Here is a 22,767-nt window from a genome sequence, read left to right on the forward strand (position 1 = left end):
TTTCATTCAATATCATATATCTTGCAGCTCCGACCAACCCTTACGGATGACGCCGTACGATCTCAAGCATTTCTATCCGTTGATCAACTTCAATGTCGAAAGCTACCGCGACTGCGCAGTCGCCCGATCCCGTTCCCAAGCACATTAATGAAGGATTCTATCACTACCGGACGCTGCCGACAACCGACAGCCCCTCCCTTCGCATCTATCATATCTGATAAGCTCTGAGTTGGCCGACGGCCCCAAGCTGGGCACAAGGAAAAGGTGTGCTCCCTCACTTAATGTGGCGTTCGCATGCCTGCATACCTAGTGTGTACCGGAGATAGACAGAATCGAAATCGACGACAACAACTTTCCTGTCACCTCAAGACCAAGCCAGCGTTATGCTCTTCGGAAAGTGTTTTGATCTCTCAAATTGGTCATGTTGAGCTCGTTGGCTGAAGGGTCTGAATGCGCCGTTCAAGACACTGCTTGAAGATGACAGTCATGTGGAGAATGGAGGTTAATTGATTGATTCACATAATGCTGCGACCTGTCCCGAATCCGCGGCGACGGGCGATGTGATGACCCCAGACGAAGCGCCGATGCGCTATCTCATCCCCTCGATCTAACCCCCGGCTCGATAGTCTAACTATTTCGTGACAGGCCGCACGTCTTCGTCTCTCCCCCACGCTTGGTACAACGCCCAATGACACTTTCATGGGTTGATAACAGCTCCTGCTTGTCCATCATGGGACTTTCTCAACCATTAAAAGGAGCAATGATGCGCCCCTCACAATCCAGACAAGGACTTTCAGATTATCATCACATGTTTTGTTAACTGATCTCTTCGGTTGATTTCCGTCTCGCCTCATCTGGGTTCCTTTAATCTTTGAGCTTGGGCCCGCAACTGCCCACTTTGTTCCTCTCCAACCATTCAGCAAGCATCCGGGGATCAGGAAGTGCTGATAAGCTATCTAAGCTATCTCTGGGATCCACGAGTTATCAATTACACATCTTGAATAACTAACACGAAAAATACCTCTAGCCACAACCGACAACGGCCTCGTCTAGTTGCCAGTCACGTTCTGTGCTCAGAAGTGAATTCAACCGGAATTTATAACTACCGATTGACCACACAACTCCTAGGATTGAGTTCTGATAGACAACATCCCCGTTCATCTTCATCTGATACTCCAACACAAGTCCATCTGACTTGAGGCTGATCGGCATCAAGATACCTAATTAGCTTCGGCTGTCAAGGATCGACACCCCAGACAACCTTTAACAAGCCAAGCCCGCTCCAACGTTGGCCCATTTCGAATTTCCTCACACAACTTCAATTCACCACTTCAATAATGGATGAGGATCAAGGACCACAATCCATTGCGCCTGAGCATGCACCATCCAAGACAATCGCTCAGCGCTACAATGGTCTCGTCAAAGCGTTTACAACTAGGCACGGTCTGATCGGCGATTACGACTATGGCTTCCTCTTTCGACCAAACCTGCCTTTCATGAAGAAGAGCGTTAACCCAAGCCCTTTCTTTGGACTCAACGATAAGATGCCAGTTCTTCTTGGTTTGCTGCTGGGGTTCCAGCATGCACTAGCCATGTTGGCAGGAGTCATTACACCACCCATCATCATCAGCAGCAGCGCCAATCTATTACCTGAACAACAACAATACCTTGTCTCGACTGCCCTCATTGTTTCGGGCATCTTCTCCGCTGTCCAAATTACTCGGTTCAGACTTTTCGGCACAAAGTAAGTACGGCAATTCAGATAGCCCGAATACCATGCTAACAATTATCTCACAGCTACTACCTTGGCACTGGAGTATTATCAGTCGTGGGCGTGTCTTTCTCAGTGATTCCCGTTGCCACCGGAGGCCTTGCTCAGATGTATGCTAATGGTTTCTGTCCTTCCGACTCTTCTGGAAACCCTTTGCCTTGCCCTAAGGGATACGGTGCGATCCTGGGTACTTCGGCTGTATGCGCTCTTGTCAACGTTCTAGTCTCTTTCATCCCTGCCAAGTTCTTGTTGCGAGTACTACCACCCATCGTTACCGGTCCTACAGTCATGCTCATTGGCATCAAACTCATCAAGTCGGGTTTCTCCAACTGGATGGGAGGCAGCGGAGGCTGTATGACAGCTACGGATGGATTGTTTGCTTTGTGCCCTGATATCAACGCACCCCATCCTCTACCATGGGGATCTGCAGAATTCTTGGGTCTGGGATTCTCTGTTTTTGTTGCCATCATCCTGTGTGAGCGATTTGGTTCACCTATTATGAAGTCAACGTCAGTCGTTATTGGATTACTGTTTGGGTGCATCATAGCTGCCGCTTGCGGCTATTTCGACCGATCCGGCATCGACGCAGCTCCTGTTGCATCGTTTGCATGGGTACACACCTTCCCACTCTCAGTTTATGGACCCCTTGTCCTTCCTCTCATCGCAGTTTACCTTGTCTGCGCTACTGAAGCTATCGGCGATGTCACGGCTACATGCGACGTTTCGAAACTCGAGGTCACTGGAAAGACTTATGAGTCTCGTATCCAGGGTGGTATCCTGTCTGATGGCCTTGCAGGCTGCATTGGCGCTCTGATGACCATGACTCCCATGTCTGTCTTCGCTCAGAACAACGGTGTCATTGTTCTCACCCGCTGTGCTAACCGTAAAGCTGGTCTTGCTTGCGCAATGTTCTTGGTTATTATGGGAATTTTTGCCAAGTTTGCTGCGGCCCTTATTGCCATCCCGTCAGCCGTGCTGGGTGGTATGACCACTTTCCTCTTCAGCGCCGTTGCCGTGTCTGGCATGTCAATCATTGTCCGTGGTGTACCATTTACTCGACGTAATCGCTTTATTCTCACTGCCGGCTTTGCCTTGGGATATGGTGCTACACTTCTCCCTACTTACTTTGACAAAGTCTTCACATACAAGGGAGACAACCGCTCCTTGCAGGGTTTCTTGGACGCCATCGTTCTGATTATGGAGACCGGATTTGCTATTGCCGCCATAGTCTGCGTGGTATTGAACCTCACCCTTCCTGAGGAGTTAGGGGATGAGATTGATGCTGCACGATCAACAACCGATATTACGATGCACGAGGAGACAGAGCAGAACAAGGCCATTGCGGGACCAAGTCGAGATCACAGCATCGACCCGAAAAAGGAGGGCTGATGGTGAGAATGAAAAGCACATATGCTAGGCATACGAAAATTAGCACGATTCTTGTATTTATGTAATTATCAGGAAAAGACGGGTGTCATGAAAGATCTAGTTCAAAATTGAATTTATAGCAATCAAAGCGTTTGAACTATCCAATAATGCTACGCAGGAAAGTTAACCTGCTGAATCTTAGTGTATAAAAACAAATAGCCTAAGGAGCATAGCCTAAGTAGCATAAGAAGCCTACCAATGTTTGCTCTGTAGTGGATGTGCTCCCATTGTGCTTGTGAATATCTGCGAATTCAGGATACTCTGTCCAGGTGTTGAACAGGTTTGTTAGTCACAGACAGTGAGTTAAACTAATAATTTGGCTTAATTAACCACATGCACTAAATCTATTATTCATACTTATGGTCGATAGTCTGAGTAGTATGCTTTTGTCGGTGCAGCAACACGTTCTTCCTGGTAGAAGGCTTCAAAGTCAGTCCCAGCATATCGATTAACTGGAGCAGCAGACATTGCATCTGGACGCTCCTGAAACCCTGTCGTTCCTGATCCTTTTGACTCGTGGATCTCGCCCGCAATCCAGCTCAAATAGACTGTCTCGTGCACAAGCACATACCCGCCTGTCCTCCCATCTGAGTCGTCGGGTCCATCAGCGCTCTCAAACTCGGGCTTCTTCTCAACCACAAAGATCTCGTTTCTTTTGTGCTTTCTGCGCATTGCGAAAGCAATAAACCCGAGAAACCAGAATACGCTGCCACCGATGACAGACCATGTGATAGTGGGCACAAGCCACCACGTAAGTCTTTGTTCGTCGGGTTTTCCGGGTCTTTGATCGGGCTCATTGGGTTTGATCCAAATGGTAACGATGGGCCATAGACCACCAATGATATAAATAACAGCGCAGATAACGCTTAGTGTGGGGTTTATGTGCTTCCCTGTCATCTGGCGCCAAGTCTGTGGAGGCGCTGCTGGGCTTTGTATCTCATCTTTGTCAGTCTTGGGAGGTCCTTTGAAGCGCAGTATCAGGATTCCTAATCCTAGAAAGGTCCCGAAAAAAGCGTTGATGACATATGCACTCAAGCTTGTGAGTAATGTGTAAGAGCTTTTTGGGTCCATGGACCAAGTCGCAAAGATCAGAACAAAACATGAGGCAAGGTGCAGAACAAAGGCGCCCACGGGTGTTCTCTCCATATGATCTTCAGGCGAAAGCCAACGTGTACTCAGAAGTGAACTGAACATTCCTCTCTTCTTGAACCAATTCAGAAGGCGTCCCAGTGAGATGTCACCATCCTGGGCAAAGAACTTTGCATAAGGAATGATGCCCTCCTTTGCAATTTCTTGCTTGACGCGGGCAGCGGTATAAGTCATGACGATAATGTTTCCCATGCTTGATATAGCCAAAAATGCATGAAATATGCGCTTTCCGGTTCCGCTGTTATTCAAGCTACCGAGGGTGAGCTCAAAGAACCTTTGTGCTACGTTGTCGTATATTTGATCATCGCTTGGAACCACAACCATCTGTAGCAATGTTAGAGAATTAGTCTTCAAATTGGAGAGTTGTAGAGACTTACATAGGAGATATTGACAGCCATATAAAGCAAAATAGCCGTACCGACACCAAGCAGCATGGCGACTGGGTGTTTCCGTCTTGGTCTACTGATCTCCCCCATGACATAGTTTGGCTGTTCAAAGCCCGAGAAACTGAAGATGATGGCAAGGAAAGCATGAGCATATCCATTCGCATCACCAGACTCGGCGAAGGCGCTGGAGGGCCGAGTGTTGTTCTCGATCTCTTTTGTGACTGGTTTACCATCGGCATTCTTTAGACCCCCGGCTCCAACAATAATAGCTGTCACGATGATAAGAAGAAGCATCATGACTTTGATTATGGCCAACATGTTGTTGAGAAAAATGCCTCCTCTTCGGGAGAACGTATGAATAAAACAAGTGAGGATCGCGATGCCGATGGCGATACCTCTGACGGCACCAGAAGATGGGTCATCGTTTCCCGACGCCGAAAGCACCATGGTAGCAAAGTTGATGCAGTTACCTGCCATGTTGCCAAGTGCTATAAAGCAGAAGCCGAACATGCAGGTACTCAGAAGCACGGTGCCTTTTCTGTACGCGGGCTTTCGGTAGACATATTGGAGGTAGTTGAGATCTCCGCCACTGCGTGGGACACTCTGTTCAATGCCATTGATGGTGTAACGAGGAACATTCAGGCCGTACTCTATGTAGACGTGAACGCCTGATAGACAGTAAACTACTCCAGCAAGCCAGAGGAGAAGTGTTGCACCAGTTGAACGAGTCCCTTGCATTACTCTTTGAGGTGAGTTAAAAATACCAGTTCCTATTCAACAGATCAGCAACTGAATATAGGTATTGATTGTACTCTCATGTTAAGCTGCGTGCCGGTCATCTCATCGCGGTCAAAATGAAATAAGATGATAAATGCAATTGCTTAATTCAGAAGAAGTGGTTCCTTCCGAAATGGAAATTCAGGATTCTTCTGACACATAGAAATCCAATCTTGGGTCAGGGAAGGAGCGGCTCATAGATCTTGACGAGGAGATCCCCGTCAACTTCCCCACTTGGGGAGCATCCCATCTCTTACAACTCAACTTAAAACCAACCTCAACACAACATCACCAGAATCATCATGACAATGAAGCAACGTTGCGAAAAGCCGAAAACGTACCAATCATTCGATTGAGCACCAGACACATCACATCAAAGTACCCAAGCTTGAACGCCTCTTTGGGCGCGGATGTGTAAATCTGGCCTGGGTTGTCGTCCTCAAAAAGAGAATCGAAGTCGCTATCACCAGCTCGAGCATCGCGCTGTGGCGGCTCAGCTTGACGGCTCTGATTCCGGTATGCCGCAAAGTCGTCCATGATTGTGGTTTCAGAGGCCAGTAGCCCGTCGAGATGGACTTACAAGACTTGACTCAGTTGATCTGGAGGCCGCTTGAGATGAGATAATCCCAGACCGGTCCTGGCATCAAGTCGAGCTGGCAAGGTCTTGTACTTGATGTGCGCAAAGGCAAATAGCCAGATCCGGGTATCACGGTTATCTGGGACTCATGGGTGTTAAGTAACGCCCTCGACGTTCTGTGTGCAAGGCATGGCGATCACACCAAAGCCGGGCGTTCAGCTCTCGGCCCAGAAAGGTTGGTCGTCCAAGCAGACAATCCGTTTCAAGCCTCACCACCATCGTGTGACCCTTTCAACTCCCTTGTCACTCTAGGCAGACTTTCCCCTCAATTTGGAAACCGACAGCCTTGTTATCTACCCTTTCCTCAGGGCATCAAAAAAGTTGACCGCTGAGAGCATAAGAGACAAAATTATTCGGCCAACTTATGCTACTTAGACTAGGCTTCTTAGACTACTTATTTTTATACCTTACCGTTTAGGAGGCCAACTTTTCTGCTACCCACCAGCCTTTGCCAAAATGCCTTGCACATACCTTCCTCTAGAACCATGAACGCTAGCCGTTACGCTTCTAGCGTCTTGGTGACACGCAGGTAGATAACTCAAACAACCAATCCATCACCCTTGCATCGCATAGCCCCAATGACCTCAAACATAGGCTAATGGAACACTTACAGAAATGCCAAGAGGAGCTGAAAACGCCCGGCTTTCATTCTCATTCTTAAGAAATCATATCCAGATTTGGGCGTGGAGAAAACATACGAGGCCTGGAAACAAGAAATTTGTTATACAATATTTCCTGGTCCTTGTCTAGGGTGCGAACCGGCAGGGGGGGGATACCATTTGTCTCAACAACCAAAGCCTCGAAAACCCCATGGAAGTCTTCTTGATAAGGGGTTTACGAGCTGTTATCCCCGGACCTTCCTCTCTCTCTACCCCGCCATCAGGTACGGATGGCTGCTCGCGTAGGTCATCCGCCTGGGTGACCAACACTATGATTTGAATCAGCCACGCATCCGTGTTAATCTGCCTAGCTGCCTGTGGAAGTTGCTCTACTTTGTCACAGAGTCAAACTGTTCACTTTGAGTTACTTGCTGCCAGCCACGCTGAATGTGTACGTGCCTTATGGATGCAGGACTTACACACCCGCCTCTTATCTCGTTTTGCTAGGACTCATTTAGCCCTTGCATCTTTCATCCTCAGGTCGATTTGAGGGGCACCACCCATGCCAATCAGACTGGTCAGCTTCATTCCGTATCGCTGTTCTTCCTTCACATTTCAAGGAACAACCCCGTTAAGAAGACGTCTTTATGGTGTTGCCGCGCTTCACCTATCTTCTACCAACTAGAGATTCCATCAACGGCTACATTTTCCCAAGTGATCGTCTTCAGCTTCCTATTACAGTGTCGTATTATTTAGAGTTTTTTTGTGTGGATAGTTAAAGCAACGCCCGATGGCAGGTCCTTTACAGGTTGGAGATATCCTCAACCTTGGGCGCCTAGCCTGGGACATATACCGCTATGGGTGGAAAGAAGATTACAATGCGAGTAAGTGCAGAGCCCAGTGCTTTAGTTTTCCATACATATGATATGCCTTGCAAGGCTTTCCCTATCAGCATCGAAGGATCAGCGACAAATCACGCAAATGAGACAAGCATATGTGTCTTTTGATCGTCTGTGCATTCGTCTCGTCTAGTTCTAATTATCTAACTATCTCACAGCGCGTCAATACTCGGAGTTTGGAAGAGATGTTAGAGGCTTGGCCGAAAACCTGGATATTCTTAGCAGAGTGATTACATGGGCAGATGACTCCCTTCAAAGCCAACGGAGACCAGGAGTGCCAGCAAAGTTACGATGGGACCGAACTTCACTCATCGAGATTATTGGCGATTACGAGGTAACACTTCGAGAATGTCATCAGCTTATCGTATCCAACGATCGCTACGGGAAGGGGAGCAAGCCTCTACGAAACATAGAATGGAACGTACTCGTCCAGCCTTTAGCCGATCAACTACGCCAGAGAATCATGTTGCACAACTCGAAAATTCTTCATGTTTTGAAACCGCTGGAGGTGTAAGTACTGTTGAAGTATTTATTTGTAAATCCATCAAGCTAACCATGATAGTGACCTTCTTCTTCGCGTGCGACAAGACATCGAGCTCATGCATAAAGACCTCGCGGAACGGATCACCAATGTGCACCATGATATTCGCCGTCTTATGGGAGTTCTAATTCCCGACCTCGACGAAGCACTTGACCAACGGGTTCAGAGAAGCGTCGTACTCTTGGAAGTTCCTGTTGATTTGGATGATCAATTTCGCTTTGCAGCGCTTACCGGCCATCCAAAATATCGTGTTGAGGATGATTTTGAACTGAGTGAACTGTCGGATGCGTTCATACTAAACTTTCATAAGAGCACAATCAATTTCCAATCGGGAATGTTGGTCGAGGATCGTGTTCCAGCTGTCGATCAATATCTCAACCTCCTAAAATGTGTATGGATTTTCAAAAGAATGCAAGCATCTCCAACCCTAAGAACAGCGAACAAAGACACGTCGCATTGGCCTTCGTACACTCGACAACTAGAAGATGTAAGAGCTTGGTTGCAAATAAATCGCTGGTACTGAGGACTGACTTCAGTAGGATCTTTCTTCACAGTGTTCCCGTTTTGGCACGGAGCTAGTTACACCCAGAATCATCACTTCGACGCTCAAGAGAGATATGTTTACGATCTGGCCCGAGAGGGATCCTACCCCTCTTGTCGATGTGGTAACCAGGGATGAAATGATGGAGCAGCTCCTTGAGGTGTAAGTCGTCTGCGCTCTTTCGTTCCACCACTGCTAATTTCCTCAGGCCTTTACGAAGCTATAGCGCAGGTGTTGAAAAGAAAGCCAAGCTGCTTCGTAGGCTAGATACCGATGGACGTCGCTTCAGAGTCATCATGTCAGGTTCAGAACAAGTGTCTACTGGCAGGCCAAGACAAGAAGGTAGTAAACTTATGATGTTTACGTGATCTACAAATGCTAACTCCGATAGCTGAAACCATCGATTTCGATGTCACATCCATGGTGTTCAACCCCCAATACGCCATGCCCATTGGTACTCACATGACACAAGAAATTATCATGCGACAAAACGAGAGAATAGCAAGGCTGGACTTCCTTGATGGAGGTGACATACTAAAGTTTCAGCAAGCAGTGACAGGTTTTAAGCCGTGGGACTCTTACACACAATACGACTGTCAAGTCATCTTTGTCCTCGATGGAGTCGACAATATTATGGAGAATGCCTCACTCCAACTCTGGATACCTAAGCAAACCGCAGGTTCGCTTATCACAAATAGCGACGCTGCTGCCAATACGACAGACAGCTCAGTGGCTAGCCGACAGAATTCCATATCAACACTTGCTTCGGCTACCACTCGGGACTCGTCCCTCAGAGTGGGTGAAGGCTTCCCAGCGTCGAGTCCAATGCTTCAGCCCGGCACGCCACTCACTTCAGCTGCTATTCGAGGCTCGCCCCCTGGGGTGAGTGGTGGAAACAACAGGGACAGATATCCAACTAGCCCTTCGGGGCGTTATCCAAATCTTGCGACAATCCCACAAAGACAGCCTGTGGGCTTTGATCCCTATGAGTCTTGGCCAACAAGAAGCTCCCCGGAACTTATCGGGTCACCACCTGCACAAAGACAGAACTTCTTTCCAACGCAAGGACCACCGCGCGAGTCGCCCCCTCGAAAACCTGTTGGGTCATCTGCGTCGCCCTCTCGATCGGCGCCTCTTGCTTCCGTTCGGTCTAACAGTACAACTACAAATACTTTCAGGAAAGGGCGCTCTTTCAGTATTTTTAGCAGCACGTCAAACAACAGCAATTCCTCCAACAGCGACGTTGCTAGTGTGAGTGTTTCAACTGGAACCAACTCCACGGGCCTCCTCCACAAGCGTCCAGTAAAGCCAATGCTTGTCCTTTTTACACAAAGTCTTCAAGGCAACAAGTTCTCGTTCGTAACGATCCAGATCGATGACGAAACGAGTATGAATCCTGAACGCTGTGACTGTCGTAAATCGGGAAGAGATGGTGCATCTTGTGAAATCGCGGCCATTGAAAAGAAGAAAGGACACTCCACCGTTGCAGCCCGAAGATATGAACAATCGAATTCGGATGGCGAGGTGGACTGGAATCTAGCCCGGTTGGCACTCAATAATCCAGCTTCGACGAGTAGCAGTGCCAACTGGCCAAACCTCAAACGACTCAGCATCAAATTCCCGAATCCTCGGGCCAGAGCCTACTTTTGTGGCACGCCAAACGTCTGTCACTGCAAGGTCAAAACGGAAGCCGATGCACGAGAATGCATACGGAGCGGACATCGTGGTCTATGGGGTGAGGTTCAACAGAGCTACAGGAAGCAGATGAACAACTTCCACAAGCAGCGTTATGAGGGTAGATCACAAGTTGTATACGGGGTAACGAATTAACAAACGCACGAGAGTTCTTGATGGATAGATTTCAAGTACGATGTGGATGAGGGTACGGTTTAATGTTATATAATGAGTGAATGATTTGGACAGGCGTGGAGTATTAGGAACGTTATTTGGCAACCTACCTAGATATTGGGCAATTGTTATTCAAGCAGGTATTCATTTCGTTATATTGACCACTGGAAGCATAAGAGACGAAATTAGTAGGTTAGCTTATGCTACCTAGACCATAGTCTTTAGGCTCTGATCATAAAACATGTTTAAATTGGTATTCGTAATAGTCCTTCATAACGCCAATTCTTCCTTTATTAATGCTGCTCGAAATCCCGTGCCTTGCGCGCGAGGACTCGTATATTGTCAACGAGACCTTCCACGAGCTCTGGATAACGGTGCGCCACACCATTAGCGGCCTTCCGGCCCTGATCAATCAGCAATTTTGAGTCAATCTCGATTTCAAGCTCATGCTTCTTTTCTGGGCGACCCTATATGATAACGTTAGTAGTAATCGATTGACGGCAACAACGAGACATACCCCTGGACCAGATTGGATGACCTGCGTGAGGTCAATCTGATACGGCCCTTGCGTATAGCTAAGCCTGTCCTTGTTCCGATCAGGGTTATCTCCCGGGTTCGGAATTCCTTCTAGCTCCTCTAATGAGCCATCCCAATCCATCTCGAGGTTGATACTGATTCGGCAGTCCATAGGGAGTTCAGGAAAATGAATGTCGAGATCGGCAACACGGGCTTTTATAATTTTGCCTAGGACCTCCTGTGTTTTCTGGTCGTGCGTCACCCGTACGCGGGTCCTTCTTCCCTTTGCTAGGCGGTTTCTTATGCAGCCAGGGATTCTATGCTGTAGTTCCGCAGGCAAATCGAAGAAACGGTCTCTTTCTCTTCGATGTTTGTAAACAACAGGGACACGATGGTTGGCCCCTCCCGGTCCACGAGGATGTGTGGATTTCACTATTTCGTTGAGAAAATCGTTGTTCTTCTTATGAGCAGCCTAATTTATTAGTACTTGATCTAGTAACAAGCATGAAGCACAGAAAAGGCTTACCTCGGTCATACTACTTTCAAAGGCGATGCGACTACTATCCATCAAGATACACTCAGAGGCTATATTTTGATTAACCCGATAACGAGTGTCCTTATCGATCAAAGTGCCGAGTTTTGCTTCCACTTCAAACTGAATACTTTTGCTGGAGATTTCCATCATATCAGGCGCATTAAGCACGTTGAGGAACAGGAAATCTGCTACCTTTCTGCTAATATCCTCGAAAGGCTTAACTCCGGTAATGCTAGGTTCCCATGGACCGAGAATCTCTTGCGGTGCTGGTTCGGTGGGTGGCGGCGCAGTCCTGTTCGTCTCGGGCGAGGCATGGCGACTAGGACGAGGTTTCTGTTCTTGCTTTCCATTAATATGCGAATGAAGCCTCTTTTGCAGTACAAAGTTGGCATTCGAAGGCATGCCGGCCATTCTTCGGGAGTCTTGCGCCCATATGGGGGGCTGCGAATAGCGTCTTCGCCTTCTACTCAAAGGCAGGTCCGACACAGATTCGCGCTTAACGGGAATCTGGCCGCCGTTGGTCTCGCTAGACTTGATTCGCTTCTCCTCTGGCTCTTGGGGACTGCTATCGAAAATGCGGTCCTCGAGCTTGCGCTTGGCAGGGGTTGCCGCGCGCTCTGTATCTATAGCCATCGGTTGCGGAAGAGATAGAGGTTGCGACTGTTTATTTTTGGCGTCTGCTGCCGCCAGCGCTGCAAGCGGATCGGGATTGCTGTGAAGTGAAGGGACTCGAGACTTGGGACTGACGGATGGACTTGGAGCGCGTTCACTGTGCGATTGAGATCGTCGATGTGCGTCTGGAGCCGGCGAGCCGTAACTGCTAGATATACGTTTGGTGGGCGGCGGAGGCGGAGGTGGTGAACTTTTTACTTGTGCTTGTACCTGTGTCTGTGCTTGCGCTACTGGAGCAGCTGCTGTGTATGAAAGCCTTTGTTGATATGGACTCGAAGGCTGTGCGAATACACCAGGGACGGATGGTTGCCTTGACCCAGAGGACAAAGGCGGAGCGACAGGCGTAGCGGGCTGGGATGGTTGGCGACTATGACCGTATTCTGCAGGAGGTGGGCGTGAAGCGACAACAGGACTACTACCTTGAACGAAGCCGTAAGGGTGTTGAGTATGAGCAGATGTTGGAGTTGGAGTAGAATGTGTAGAACGTGAAGCAGAGGGAGGGCGTTGATTGTATTGCTGGTTAACTGCAGTGGCGACAGGAGGCGTCTGTGGAATAGAGTTTTGATGATGTTGCTGTTGTTGAGTTGCAGGATAGCCGTGTACATGGCCAGGGGGTATGACTTGTGGGCCCTGTGAGAAGCTTTCCCGAGGAGGGTATTGAGCAGGTGAATGCTGGTGTCGTTGGACTGGACTTGCTACTTCTGCAGGGGACTGGGTATGGGGGAAGGGATAACCAGCAGCAGCAGTTGCAGCAGAAGGGGTTGTTGAAGCTCGATAAGGGGATTGACCTGGAGTTGGGCCGCTTGGGGACCGCGCATCGTGGAAAGAACCACCTGGTTGTAGTGGAGGCGGCACAGGACGTCCTGGATATGGTCCGGGTGCCTGGTACGGAGATTGTGGTGGATACGCACCGGGCGGCGGTTGATGGGGAGATGGCTGATGATGCGACGGTGGCCGCGACTGAGGATGATGGGGATGAGCAGCGTGTGGAAGGTATTCCTGTGGCATAGGCTTTCCTGGCGAGGGATGAGGAGGTGGTTGGCGGTTGTATTCGCGATAATAGGGGTGCGAAGCGGGTGCTTGAGCTGGACTCTGCGACGGTCGTTGCATTTGCTGCTGCTGCTGCTGCTGCTGTGGGTGAGGCTGTTGCTGGTGCTGGTGAACAGGCGGCGGAGGTTGCGGCTTCGGTGCGGATTTGACAGGAGCGCGGTCGCCACCTTCCGACGTGTTCAGGACAGATCGAAGGTCCATGGTGATGATATTAGAGTGGCAGAGGATAAAGAATTTGCGACAAGAGGACGCTGTTGGAATTTGGCGCGAGGGAAAACCTAAAATCAATTCCGACGCCAATCACTCGTCCGAAACCAAATTATAGACGCGAATAAAGCGCGGGCAAATGGTGACGGGCGTCGTCCTCAATGGAACAGAATATTAAGTGTCCTTGAAGCGATGGAGGACGGTGGTCGTCGCGCGAGGGGGAGAGCGCAAGTGGACATGGATGACTGGGTTGGATGTTTCTACGCCGCCATGGCGAGGCTGCCACGCTTATATATTGGGATTGGCGAATAAACGTCGCGTTGGGTTCTTGTTCGACGGGGCGATAGGGTTCTTGGAGGTATGGCGTAGTCGAATGATGTTGTGCGCTGAACGTTGTTGGCGATATCAAAAGTTTACAGTCAATTTAGTCATTTGGTGTTGGTGTCCTGTCATCGTTTTCTGGCGACAAACAAAGATGGGATAGGCGACAGCCTGACGCTAGAGGTCTCTCCGTCCAGGGATGTGGGAGTACATGTACTAATGTACATGACGCGGGACAGATTTTGTTTGCAAACCCTTCCCTGTCCTCAGGGTACCAGAAGAATTGGTCCCTGAGGACATAAGAGATGAAATTAGTAGGTCATCTTATGTCACTAAAACCATGATCTTTCGGCTCTTTATTTTTGTACCCCAAGACTTGGAAGGTCGACTTTTCTGCCACCCAGTAGCCTGTCTTTTTTGGCAGACAAGTCCAGTTGCGAGTCGGTACATGTTCTAAGCCCTGGAAGCTATGGGTGTCCAAGTACCTGAAGCGACCCTTGGATCCTCTTGAGGCTTAGCAGTGCCTAATCTCAAATCAGACAAATTGTTTCAGATTGGACACGCTACTTGTCAGCTTCTTATGCCTGAAATATCAAAGGCCAGGGATAAAAGGTTAAGCATTTCGCAACCACGGCCGCAACTTTGGACGGACATCAGCCTTATGAACCGAGCATCTGCAGAGTAAATCGATATCCATCTTGTCAACAAGTTTCTCATTCTATCGACCTTGTAAGTACATGGATGCTAAGCATATGCGACGTCATAGTTCGATGGTCAAGTCAATTGGACGCTTAAGTTGATGTACACATATGCCCCTCAGAGTATGAAAAATGACCATCGGAAAAGACGAAATTAGTAGGTCAGCTTATACTTAGTACTTAGACTATACCCTAGGTTATTTGTTTTAATACACCAATACTTGAGAGGTTAACTTTCTGCTACCCACTGGGTGCCTCAGTACCTACTATGTACATAAGCTATCAATCAAATCCAAACAGCTACTGTACGCACAGTCCGGAAGAAGTTTCTTCTATCACAGTCTACGTGTTGTTATCGGGAAAGTGAGTCATTGGGGAAACCTTGATACACTTTGAGCTTTTGACAGTTCTGGAGTACTCTGTAAAGTGAGAACTGATGCAAACAGCTTATCTCAAGCTAAGCTAGATAGTCACGTGTCGTCTGCTTATGTAACTACACTCTGCCTGGAGCTCTGGTTGGTCCGTGCACTCACTGCAAGGCAGAGCTGTGCCTGACGTGGACCATCTTCGAGTTACCCTTCTGGAGCAAAACACCAACCGATCCATCGCCTCCATCTCTCTTCATTATCTCGGTATCTGCTCTGTTTCTGTACATTCGCGACTCATCTTGTCTCAGGGCTCTCTATACGCCCTTGGACTTGCATAGACATAGTATTCACCACCACCCAATTCGACAATTACTATCCAAGACATCCCCTCGTACCGCTCGCTGTAAACCTCCTTCGCCCCCGATCCCTCACAGCCCCTCAAGATGCCTGGTATCGTCTCGGCGACCGGCGTTCTCGCCTTTCTCACCGATGAGGAGCCTGAACTCAAGGTCTTTGCGCTACAGACCCTCAACGACGACATAGATACTGTCTGGACCGAAGTTGCTGCTGTGCTGACCCAAATGTACGTCATGCTCGCGTTACTCTTCTGATGCGTTGGCTTGTGTTTGCTAACAGTATCCCATAGCGAAGCGCTCTACGAAGATGAATCCTTCCCCGAACGCCAGCTCGCTGCCCTTGTTCTCGCAAAGGTCTACTACCACCTCCAGGCCTACAACGATAGTATGGTGTTTGCACTCGCTGCTGGCGATCTCTTTAAGCTCGACTCTCCCGGAGAGTTCGAGGAGACCATCATCTCCAAATGCGTCGACCAATACATTGCTGTCACCGCTGCGAAGAAAGCGGCCCCTCCAGCCTCTAAGAACGACGATCTCCCGGAGCTAGCTACTACCTTCGCCAGCGGTGCTGAGGGCGCTGTTATGTCTCCCACCACTCCCTTTTCGCGAACGACTCTGCCTCCCAAATCGTTGCTCTCTCGCGATTCGATTGACAACACTATGCTTGAGGCTACCTTCCAGCCCTCGTTCAAGCAGTTCCGCTCTGGGTCCATTGCTGAGCTCCCCGAACAGGCCACTGATTCTTTGCAGAGGGTCGTCGACAGGCTTTTTGAGAGCTGCCTAGAGAAGGGCCGATACCGACAGGTAGTCGGTATTGCCGTTGAGGCAAAGAATCTTGCTGTCCTTCGAAGCGTCATCAAGCGCGCCAGCGATGACGAAAAGAAGGCTAAATCAAACCCTCTCGAAAGCTCCCCTGGCCCGGCTGAGGATTTGATTGAGTACACGCTGGGTATCTGCATGGATATTGTTCAGGAGAGAGGTTTCCGCACCGAGATCTTGAGGCTCATTCTTGATCTCCTGAATGAGATTCCCAACCCTGACTACTTTGCGATTGCTAAGTGTGTAGTCTACCTCAACTCTGACGAAGAGGCTTCTCGCATGCTTCGCAACCTTGTTGAGAAGGCTGACCGATCTTCCATCGCCATTGCCTATCAAATCGCTTTTGATCTTTACGACAACGGCACACAAGGGTTCCTGGGTAACGTTCTGGCATCGCTACCCGCTGGTGAGCCTGCCAAGAGCGCTGTCGACGAAAATGGTGTACAGCCCACCGAGAGCGAATCCCTCCTTCAGAATCAGCAAGACTCCCCCGAGAATGAACTTTCCGAGCCTTTGCGTAAGGCCTACAGTAATATTCGAGCTATCCTTGACGGCAGTAAGACTATCCGTCTGAACCTTGAGTTCCTCTACCGCAACAACCGAACCGACTTGAGCATTCTGAACAAGGTCCGCGACAGTCTTGAAGGTCGCAATTCTATTTTCCACACTGCTGTCACATTCTGCAACGCTTTCATGAACCAGGGAACCACAAACGATAAATTTTTCCGGGATAATTTAGAGTGGCTCGGTAAGGCAGTCAACTGGTCCAAGTTCACCGCCACTGCCGCGCTTGGTGTCATTCACCGTGGAAACCTGTCTCAATCTAGAAAGCTTCTTGAGCCGTATCTGCCTAGACAGGGTGGCCTTAGCAGTGGTTCTATTTTCAGCCAGGGTGGTGCCCTCTACGCTTACGGACTAATCCATGCCAACCATGGAGCTGAGGCTTTGGACTACCTCAAGGAGCAATTTGGTCAAGCCGAGGAGGAGGTTGTTCAACATGGTGGTGCTCTTGGTCTCGGTATCGCCGGAATGGCCACTGGTGATATGGACATTTATGATAAGCTCCGGGAGGTTCTCTTCCAAGATTCTGCCCTCAATGGTGAGGCTGTCGGCTTAGCCATGGGTCTTGTCATGCTTGGTACAGGCCATGCGAGGGCCTTGGAGGACATGATCACATATGCACACGAGACTACCCACGAGAAGATCCTCCGTGGTCTGTCCATTGGCATGGCTCTCATCATGTTTGGCCGCCAAGAAGGAGCCGATGTCCTGATTGAGGGTCTCCTCAATGATCCCGATCCTACTTTGCGATACGGTGGTATCATGACTGTTGCTCTTGCCTACTGCGGTACTGGCAGCAACAAGGCCATCCGAAAGCTCCTTCACACTGCAGTCAGCGACGTCAACGATGATGTTCGCCGTATTGCCGTGATGAGTCTGGGTTTCATTCTTTTCCGCAAGCCTGGCAGTGTACCTCGAATGGTTGAGCTTCTATCGGAGTCTTATAACCCTCACGTTCGTTATGGTTCCGCCATGGCCCTTGGTATCTCGTGTGCCGGTACTGGCCTTGACGAGGCCATCGATCTGCTTGAGCCTATGATGAAGGACCCTACAGACTTTGTACGACAGGGTGCTCTGATCTCTCTTGCCATGATCCTTGTCCAACAGAATGAGATCATGAACCCCAAGGTCGCATCAATCCGCAAGACCCTCAAGAAGGTGGTTGGTGACCGCCACGAAGATGCCATGACCAAGTTTGGTGCTGCCCTAGCGCTTGGTATCATTGATGCTGGTGGCCGCAACTGCACCATTGGCCTCCAGACCCAAACCGGCAACCTCAACATGGCCGGTATTGTCGGTATGGCTGTATTTACTCAATACTGGTACTGGTTCCCCTTTACCCACTTCCTGTCCCTCAGCTTCTCTCCTACCTCCATCATCGGACTGGACCACGACCTCGAGATTCCCGATACCAAGTTCCACTGTGCTACCCGACCCAGCCTCTTTGACTACCCTCCTGAACAAGAAGTCAAGACTGAGGAGGGACCAGCGCTTATCGCTACCGCAATCTTGTCCACCACTGCGCAGGCAAAGCGACGAGCTCAGAAGAAGGAGCGAGCTCAAAGACGTGAGAGTATGGATATCGACAGTGCCCCCGCCAAGCCTAGTGGTGACAAGATGGACGTTGACGAGGACAAGAAGACTGATGAAACCAATGAAAAGAAGGAAGAACAAGAGAAGGAGGCCGCTACTTCTACAGATACAAAGAAGAAGCCTGAGAAGGAGAAGATTGGCTATGACATTGAAAACATGACCCGAGTACTTCCCGGCCAACTCAAGTATATCAGCTTTAATTCTGGCCGCTACAAGCCTGTGAAGAAGGTGAGCAATTCTACTGACAGTGTCCAAATACTTGCATTTGCTAACTTGCTACAGCCCACTGGTGGTCCCCTGTTGCTTATTGACGGCGAGCCCGAGGAGGAGAAGGCTTTGTTGGAGGAAAAGCTGAAGAAGGTTACAACAGAACGCGCTCCTGTCGCAGGTCAGCAAAACGCCAGAGGTGGACGATCTGGCGGCCCAGGACGATCTCTGCTTGACGGTATCACCGATGCCCAACGGGGAGGTCCCAGCAGTGCTATGCTCGGACAGCTGTTGCGCAACTCAGGCCGGTCACCGTTCGGTCTTCTTGATGCCGACCCCCAGACCCCTGGTGGCAATGCCTCGGGTGCTGCAGCCGCTGCCGGTGTTCTGACTGCTGTTGACGAGGACTCTGATGATGAAGAGGCCAAGACACCTAACGAGTTTGAGTACTTCACCGATGCTGAAGATGACGATGACGACGATGAGTAGATCAAGTTTTAGCAGGCGGCTTAGCTAAGATGGTCTTTTGTAGGTGCAGGACAGGAGGATCGTTGAAGAAAGGATCCCTCTGGCTGGATTGCATGTATACTTAGAGATTTTGACCAATCGAGATAGAGCAGTATTGGGCAAAGCTTGGAGTGTGATACATCCCAAGATGTACCTGTATAATGAAGGATAGAAGTTACCCAATGACATGCACAACACCATATTCGAATTCCAGCTTGGACTTAGAATGCTACAACACTAGATAGACTCCATCAAATTATAAATTAATCGTGCCTTGTCGATGGCCTTTGTGAATTCATACTATTTATTCATCGCTCGCTCAATGTGAATGACCCCCTTTCGCCTGTTCCAAACCCAATTAATTACCCATACCATCTACTCCTGAGAATCTATCTATCCGCGTCCCTCCTCGATAGAGCTCTCATCGTAAACCTTGACGCGATGCCACGCTGTAGCAAGGTTCCCGCGAATATTCCACGTTGCAGCATAACTCTCTGGCTGCGTGTTGTATGCTTCATCGGTGGCTTTCACAACAAAGGTAGCGTAGCGCTTCCCGGAGTCTGATGTCTCGAATGCGCTCAGCGGTACGGGTCCGTCAAACTTCCATCTTCGCCAAGCCCATGCTGCGTGGCCAAAGCAGGGAGATTGCTCTCCCTCTTTGGTCGAACAGTCGGGAATAATGGAAGCCTGGGACCAGGTCTTGCCGTTATCTGCAGAGACATCAACGCGGACAATGGCACGGCCGCCGCCCGAGTATGCGTAGCCTGTCAATGAAGCAGGCTTGGTATAAGTGTCGTCGCTCTTCTTCCAGTCACCGAGTTTACAGGTCGTTATAGCACTTTGGACAGGCATCTCCTGGATAGAAGGTGCGGTATCCCAGTCTACTTGTGTCTGGTTTGGCCCAAAGCACTTGTAATCGCGTCTCTGCCATTGAGTTGTGCTCTCTTCATCACTGAGGGTGACATGGTTCAGCCATTTTACAGACCGGGCAGCGACATGCCCTGGAACGATCGCTCGCAACGGGAATCCATGATCGCGCGGGAGCGCCTGGCCATTCATCCCGTAGGCGAGTATCACATCGCCTTGGGGGTCAATGGCTTTTTTGATGGGAATCGATGCGCCGTAGGCTTCCAAGCCGGAGAATTGGACGTGCTTGGCTTCGGACTCTCCTGTCAATCCTGAGTGCAAGTCAAAGCCCGCGTCCGCCAGCACGTCGGAGAGCAGTACACCTTCCCAGCAGGCATTGGAGATGGCCCCTGTAGTCCATGGAAGGCCGTTGGTTTTTCTTCCCGACCCTTCATTCATGTGTCGACGGCGATTGCCAGAACATTGAAGGGCGGCAGTGACTTTGTGGGGTTTGAAGCGCGACTTGAGATCGGCAAGGGTGTATTCTTTCATAGTGCCGTCAGGGAGCTCTATCGTGAGGTTGTGATTGCTACCGTTTTCTGCGATTTTTGGCACCCACATGTGGTTGCGCACATAGAAAAGGTCGTTTGGAGTAAGAAACTCGTTTGTCATGGCGTTCGCAGGAGTTTCTGCGTTTCTGGGCTTTTCCGTCATGGTAACCAGAGCGGGATGTCGAGAGGGGTCATCGGAGAAGGGGTCTTCAATCTCGTCTTGTGATGGGCGTCCGTTGACCAGATCTTCTGGGTCGACATAACCGATCAAGTACTGATTCAGAATGTCATAGACGTAGTCGTTTTTGTGGATTGCAAAAATATCCCAGTACCGATCAATAGAACCGCCTGCAGCGCGAAGGATGATATCGCCACCGGGATGCGCGCCTATCCATTCAGTGATATCGTACACTTTATCACGGTGGATAATCCAAGGATGATCGGAGCGAGCGTCGTGTTTTCGCACTTCATCAATGCGATAACAGGGGAGAGAGGATCCTTGTAGGTCGGACACGCTGTCGTCCTCGGCATGATAATCGCATCTTGTAGGAGATTGCTGCGACAGCTGATAGGCAAGACAAAAGGAAGCTGCTCCAGCGAAGAGAACTGCGAGAGAAGCGCTTGGATATCTCGGCGCAGGTGCTGCTTTATCAGAAGCAGAGGACTTGGCGGATGACGGTCTTAGTCGAGTTGCAGCAAAGCAACGAGATTGTGCTCTCGCAGGAGCTTGTGAGACTGGAGTAGGTAATGATGGCAGGGGCCGTAGCCGGCTGACTAGACGTTGTGTCGATCGCGATAACATGGTTGCAAGAGTTCTAGGTTGAGAACAGGAATTACTGCGAAAATGATAAGAAACAAGGCATCGCCAACAAACTGCCTTTCTCTCAGGGCAATATGCGTGCTGTTGTAATTGATTTCCTGATATCAGTTAAAACTGGAGTAGACAGACGCCACTGTGGACTACCCTTAAAAATAGATGGATCCCGACTTAGACAAAGATGACGTCGGGGAATCTTTCGGAGGTTGTAGACACAAAGACCCTGAGATGAAGAATCTCACCTCACTTTATATATAATTCATTCATGGCTGAGCTGCACTGATAAGCCAGCCCAGCGGTGAGTTCAGGGGAATGAACACGTGAATCAGGTCGGAAGCTAGGAACGAGTCAGAGCGCAGAGTTTTGACGATGCCGAGACAATTCCAGCGCATCGTGACCTTTGGTTGTCGTACAGTTTAGAATTGATATTGTTGCTAAGGTTCGATCGGCGACTAGGTAGCAGACATTCGCCGATTCATGGCGCTGGAAAGCCACTGGTTCTATTAGTTTTACGTCACTTCACAGATAGAACCAAATTATCATTGGCTGGCTCACCGAAAGGAACACCGAATGGGATGTGTCATCCCTGAAAAAGTCATGGATACAGTGAGACCCCAGTGAATAAGCCCCTGTATGCATATGCAGTCTGCAGCCACTGTTTATCAATACGGTGACAGGTGCCGTCGAGTTGGTCATTTAAGTGTTAGTCAACTTGTTTCAACTGCCGACGACAACAGATTCTATGCCTCTATTCCCCAGGAAACAACTGCCATATTCCTCGCTTACTAGTCTCTTTGCTTTGACTATATTATTTATAGTATTTTTGAGGCCCCTTGTTTGTGTTGAACAACATGTGCATTGATTGCAGGCCAGCAGGTACTGACAGGGCGTTTGTGCAACACCAACAACACTCAGTATGTACAAGACTTGTACATACGTCGGGCCTGAGCCATTCGGATTCAACATGTTACTGAAAAGGTTCAAGATCGAAACTTAACTCCGAGAAATACTCCGGCAATTCTGATACTCCCGGAAGGCGGCGCTGTTTCTCCGCGCATGATACAGGTTAGCAGCTTGAGCTCCATATCGAGGTATAGAGACCGCTCCAGAATAAGACAACTGGACCACTTATGGAAAGCAGTCTAACAAGAGGGCTCGCACCTGGGTTATGTATCAAACATCCCTTCGATGTCTCACCCATATTAAAAATAGAAGAGTGCAAATGAAGCTAAAAAGACAAAAAGTCAAAAACATACAACAGCGGGGATTCGCTGGTCGTCACCGACCCAACTACTAATCCGCCCCTTACCAGCTTGACTATGGGAGAGCGGACGGGATCCCGTATTTTCTGGTAGGTATGGTCGTATGTATTTGAAATGCCTGTAAAATTAATATATATAGGTGACATCTCCATCTCGTCAGCTCATGAATCGAGTCTTCTATAGATGAGCTTTACTAATTGATATTAGCGTTCTAGACTCCAATTATTGGAGTCTCCCTACTCCAACTCCTCGTCAAGGCCATGGCCGCTAGACTTGGAGCTTAGCGTCAGCCTGTCGTATGCTTC

General features: G+C 49.3%; 6 protein-coding genes and 1 non-coding gene across 7 annotated transcripts; 3 read left to right on the plus strand and 4 right to left on the minus strand.

Annotated features, from left to right (window-relative positions):
* Window positions 1-923: 923 nt before the first annotated feature.
* FGSG_07495 (uric acid-xanthine permease) lies at window positions 924-3,258 on the plus strand. Its single transcript, XM_011328969.1, has 2 exons — window positions 924-1,744; window positions 1,798-3,258. Exons 1-2 carry the CDS (start codon window positions 1,338-1,340, stop codon window positions 3,158-3,160), a joined length of 1,770 nt encoding a protein of 589 aa, XP_011327271.1. The 5' UTR covers window positions 924-1,337; the 3' UTR covers window positions 3,161-3,258.
* Window positions 3,259-3,556: 298 nt separating this feature from the next.
* Window positions 3,557-6,048, minus strand: FGSG_07496 (uncharacterized protein; the record flags this gene model as incomplete). Its single annotated transcript, XM_011328970.1, has 3 exons — window positions 3,557-4,672; window positions 4,726-5,402; window positions 5,853-6,048. The coding sequence occupies 3 exons, from the start codon at window positions 6,046-6,048 to the stop codon at window positions 3,557-3,559; spliced, it is 1,989 nt and encodes a 662-aa protein (XP_011327272.1).
* A 1,489-nt stretch (window positions 6,049-7,537) lies between these two features.
* FGSG_07497 (uncharacterized protein) lies at window positions 7,538-10,558 on the plus strand (the record flags this gene model as incomplete). Its single annotated transcript, XM_011328971.1, has 6 exons — window positions 7,538-7,631; window positions 7,805-8,156; window positions 8,209-8,674; window positions 8,727-8,890; window positions 8,937-9,070; window positions 9,120-10,558. The coding sequence occupies 6 exons, from the start codon at window positions 7,538-7,540 to the stop codon at window positions 10,556-10,558; spliced, it is 2,649 nt and encodes an 882-aa protein (XP_011327273.1).
* Window positions 10,559-10,869: 311 nt separating this feature from the next.
* FGSG_07498 (uncharacterized protein) lies at window positions 10,870-13,550 on the minus strand (the record flags this gene model as incomplete). The annotated part of the gene is made up of 3 exons (XM_011328972.1): window positions 10,870-11,043; window positions 11,094-11,414; window positions 11,619-13,550. 3 exons carry the CDS (start codon window positions 13,548-13,550, stop codon window positions 10,870-10,872), a joined length of 2,427 nt encoding a protein of 808 aa, XP_011327274.1.
* Window positions 13,551-15,386: 1,836 nt separating this feature from the next.
* FGSG_07499 (26S proteasome regulatory subunit rpn2) lies at window positions 15,387-18,968 on the plus strand (the record flags this gene model as incomplete). The annotated part of the gene is made up of 2 exons (XM_011328973.1): window positions 15,387-15,526; window positions 15,590-18,968. The coding sequence occupies 2 exons, from the start codon at window positions 15,387-15,389 to the stop codon at window positions 18,966-18,968; spliced, it is 3,519 nt and encodes a 1,172-aa protein (XP_011327275.1).
* Window positions 18,969-19,289: 321 nt separating this feature from the next.
* On the minus strand, window positions 19,290-21,185 carry FGSG_07500 (uncharacterized protein; the record flags this gene model as incomplete). The annotated part of the gene is made up of 1 exon (XM_011328974.1): window positions 19,290-21,185. One exon carries the CDS (start codon window positions 21,183-21,185, stop codon window positions 19,380-19,382), a length of 1,806 nt encoding a protein of 601 aa, XP_011327276.1. The 3' UTR covers window positions 19,290-19,379.
* Window positions 21,186-22,449: 1,264 nt separating this feature from the next.
* FGSG_20040 lies at window positions 22,450-22,565 on the minus strand. Its single transcript, XR_893041.1, has one exon. It is a non-coding gene; the product is annotated as a 5S ribosomal RNA (ribosomal RNA).
* Between the last annotated feature and the right edge of the window lie 202 nt (window positions 22,566-22,767).

Source organism: Fusarium graminearum, chromosome 4 (genome assembly GCF_000240135.3).
Source record: "Fusarium graminearum PH-1 chromosome 4, whole genome shotgun sequence".
NCBI classification, from domain to species: Eukaryota; Fungi; Ascomycota; class Sordariomycetes; order Hypocreales; family Nectriaceae; genus Fusarium; species Fusarium graminearum.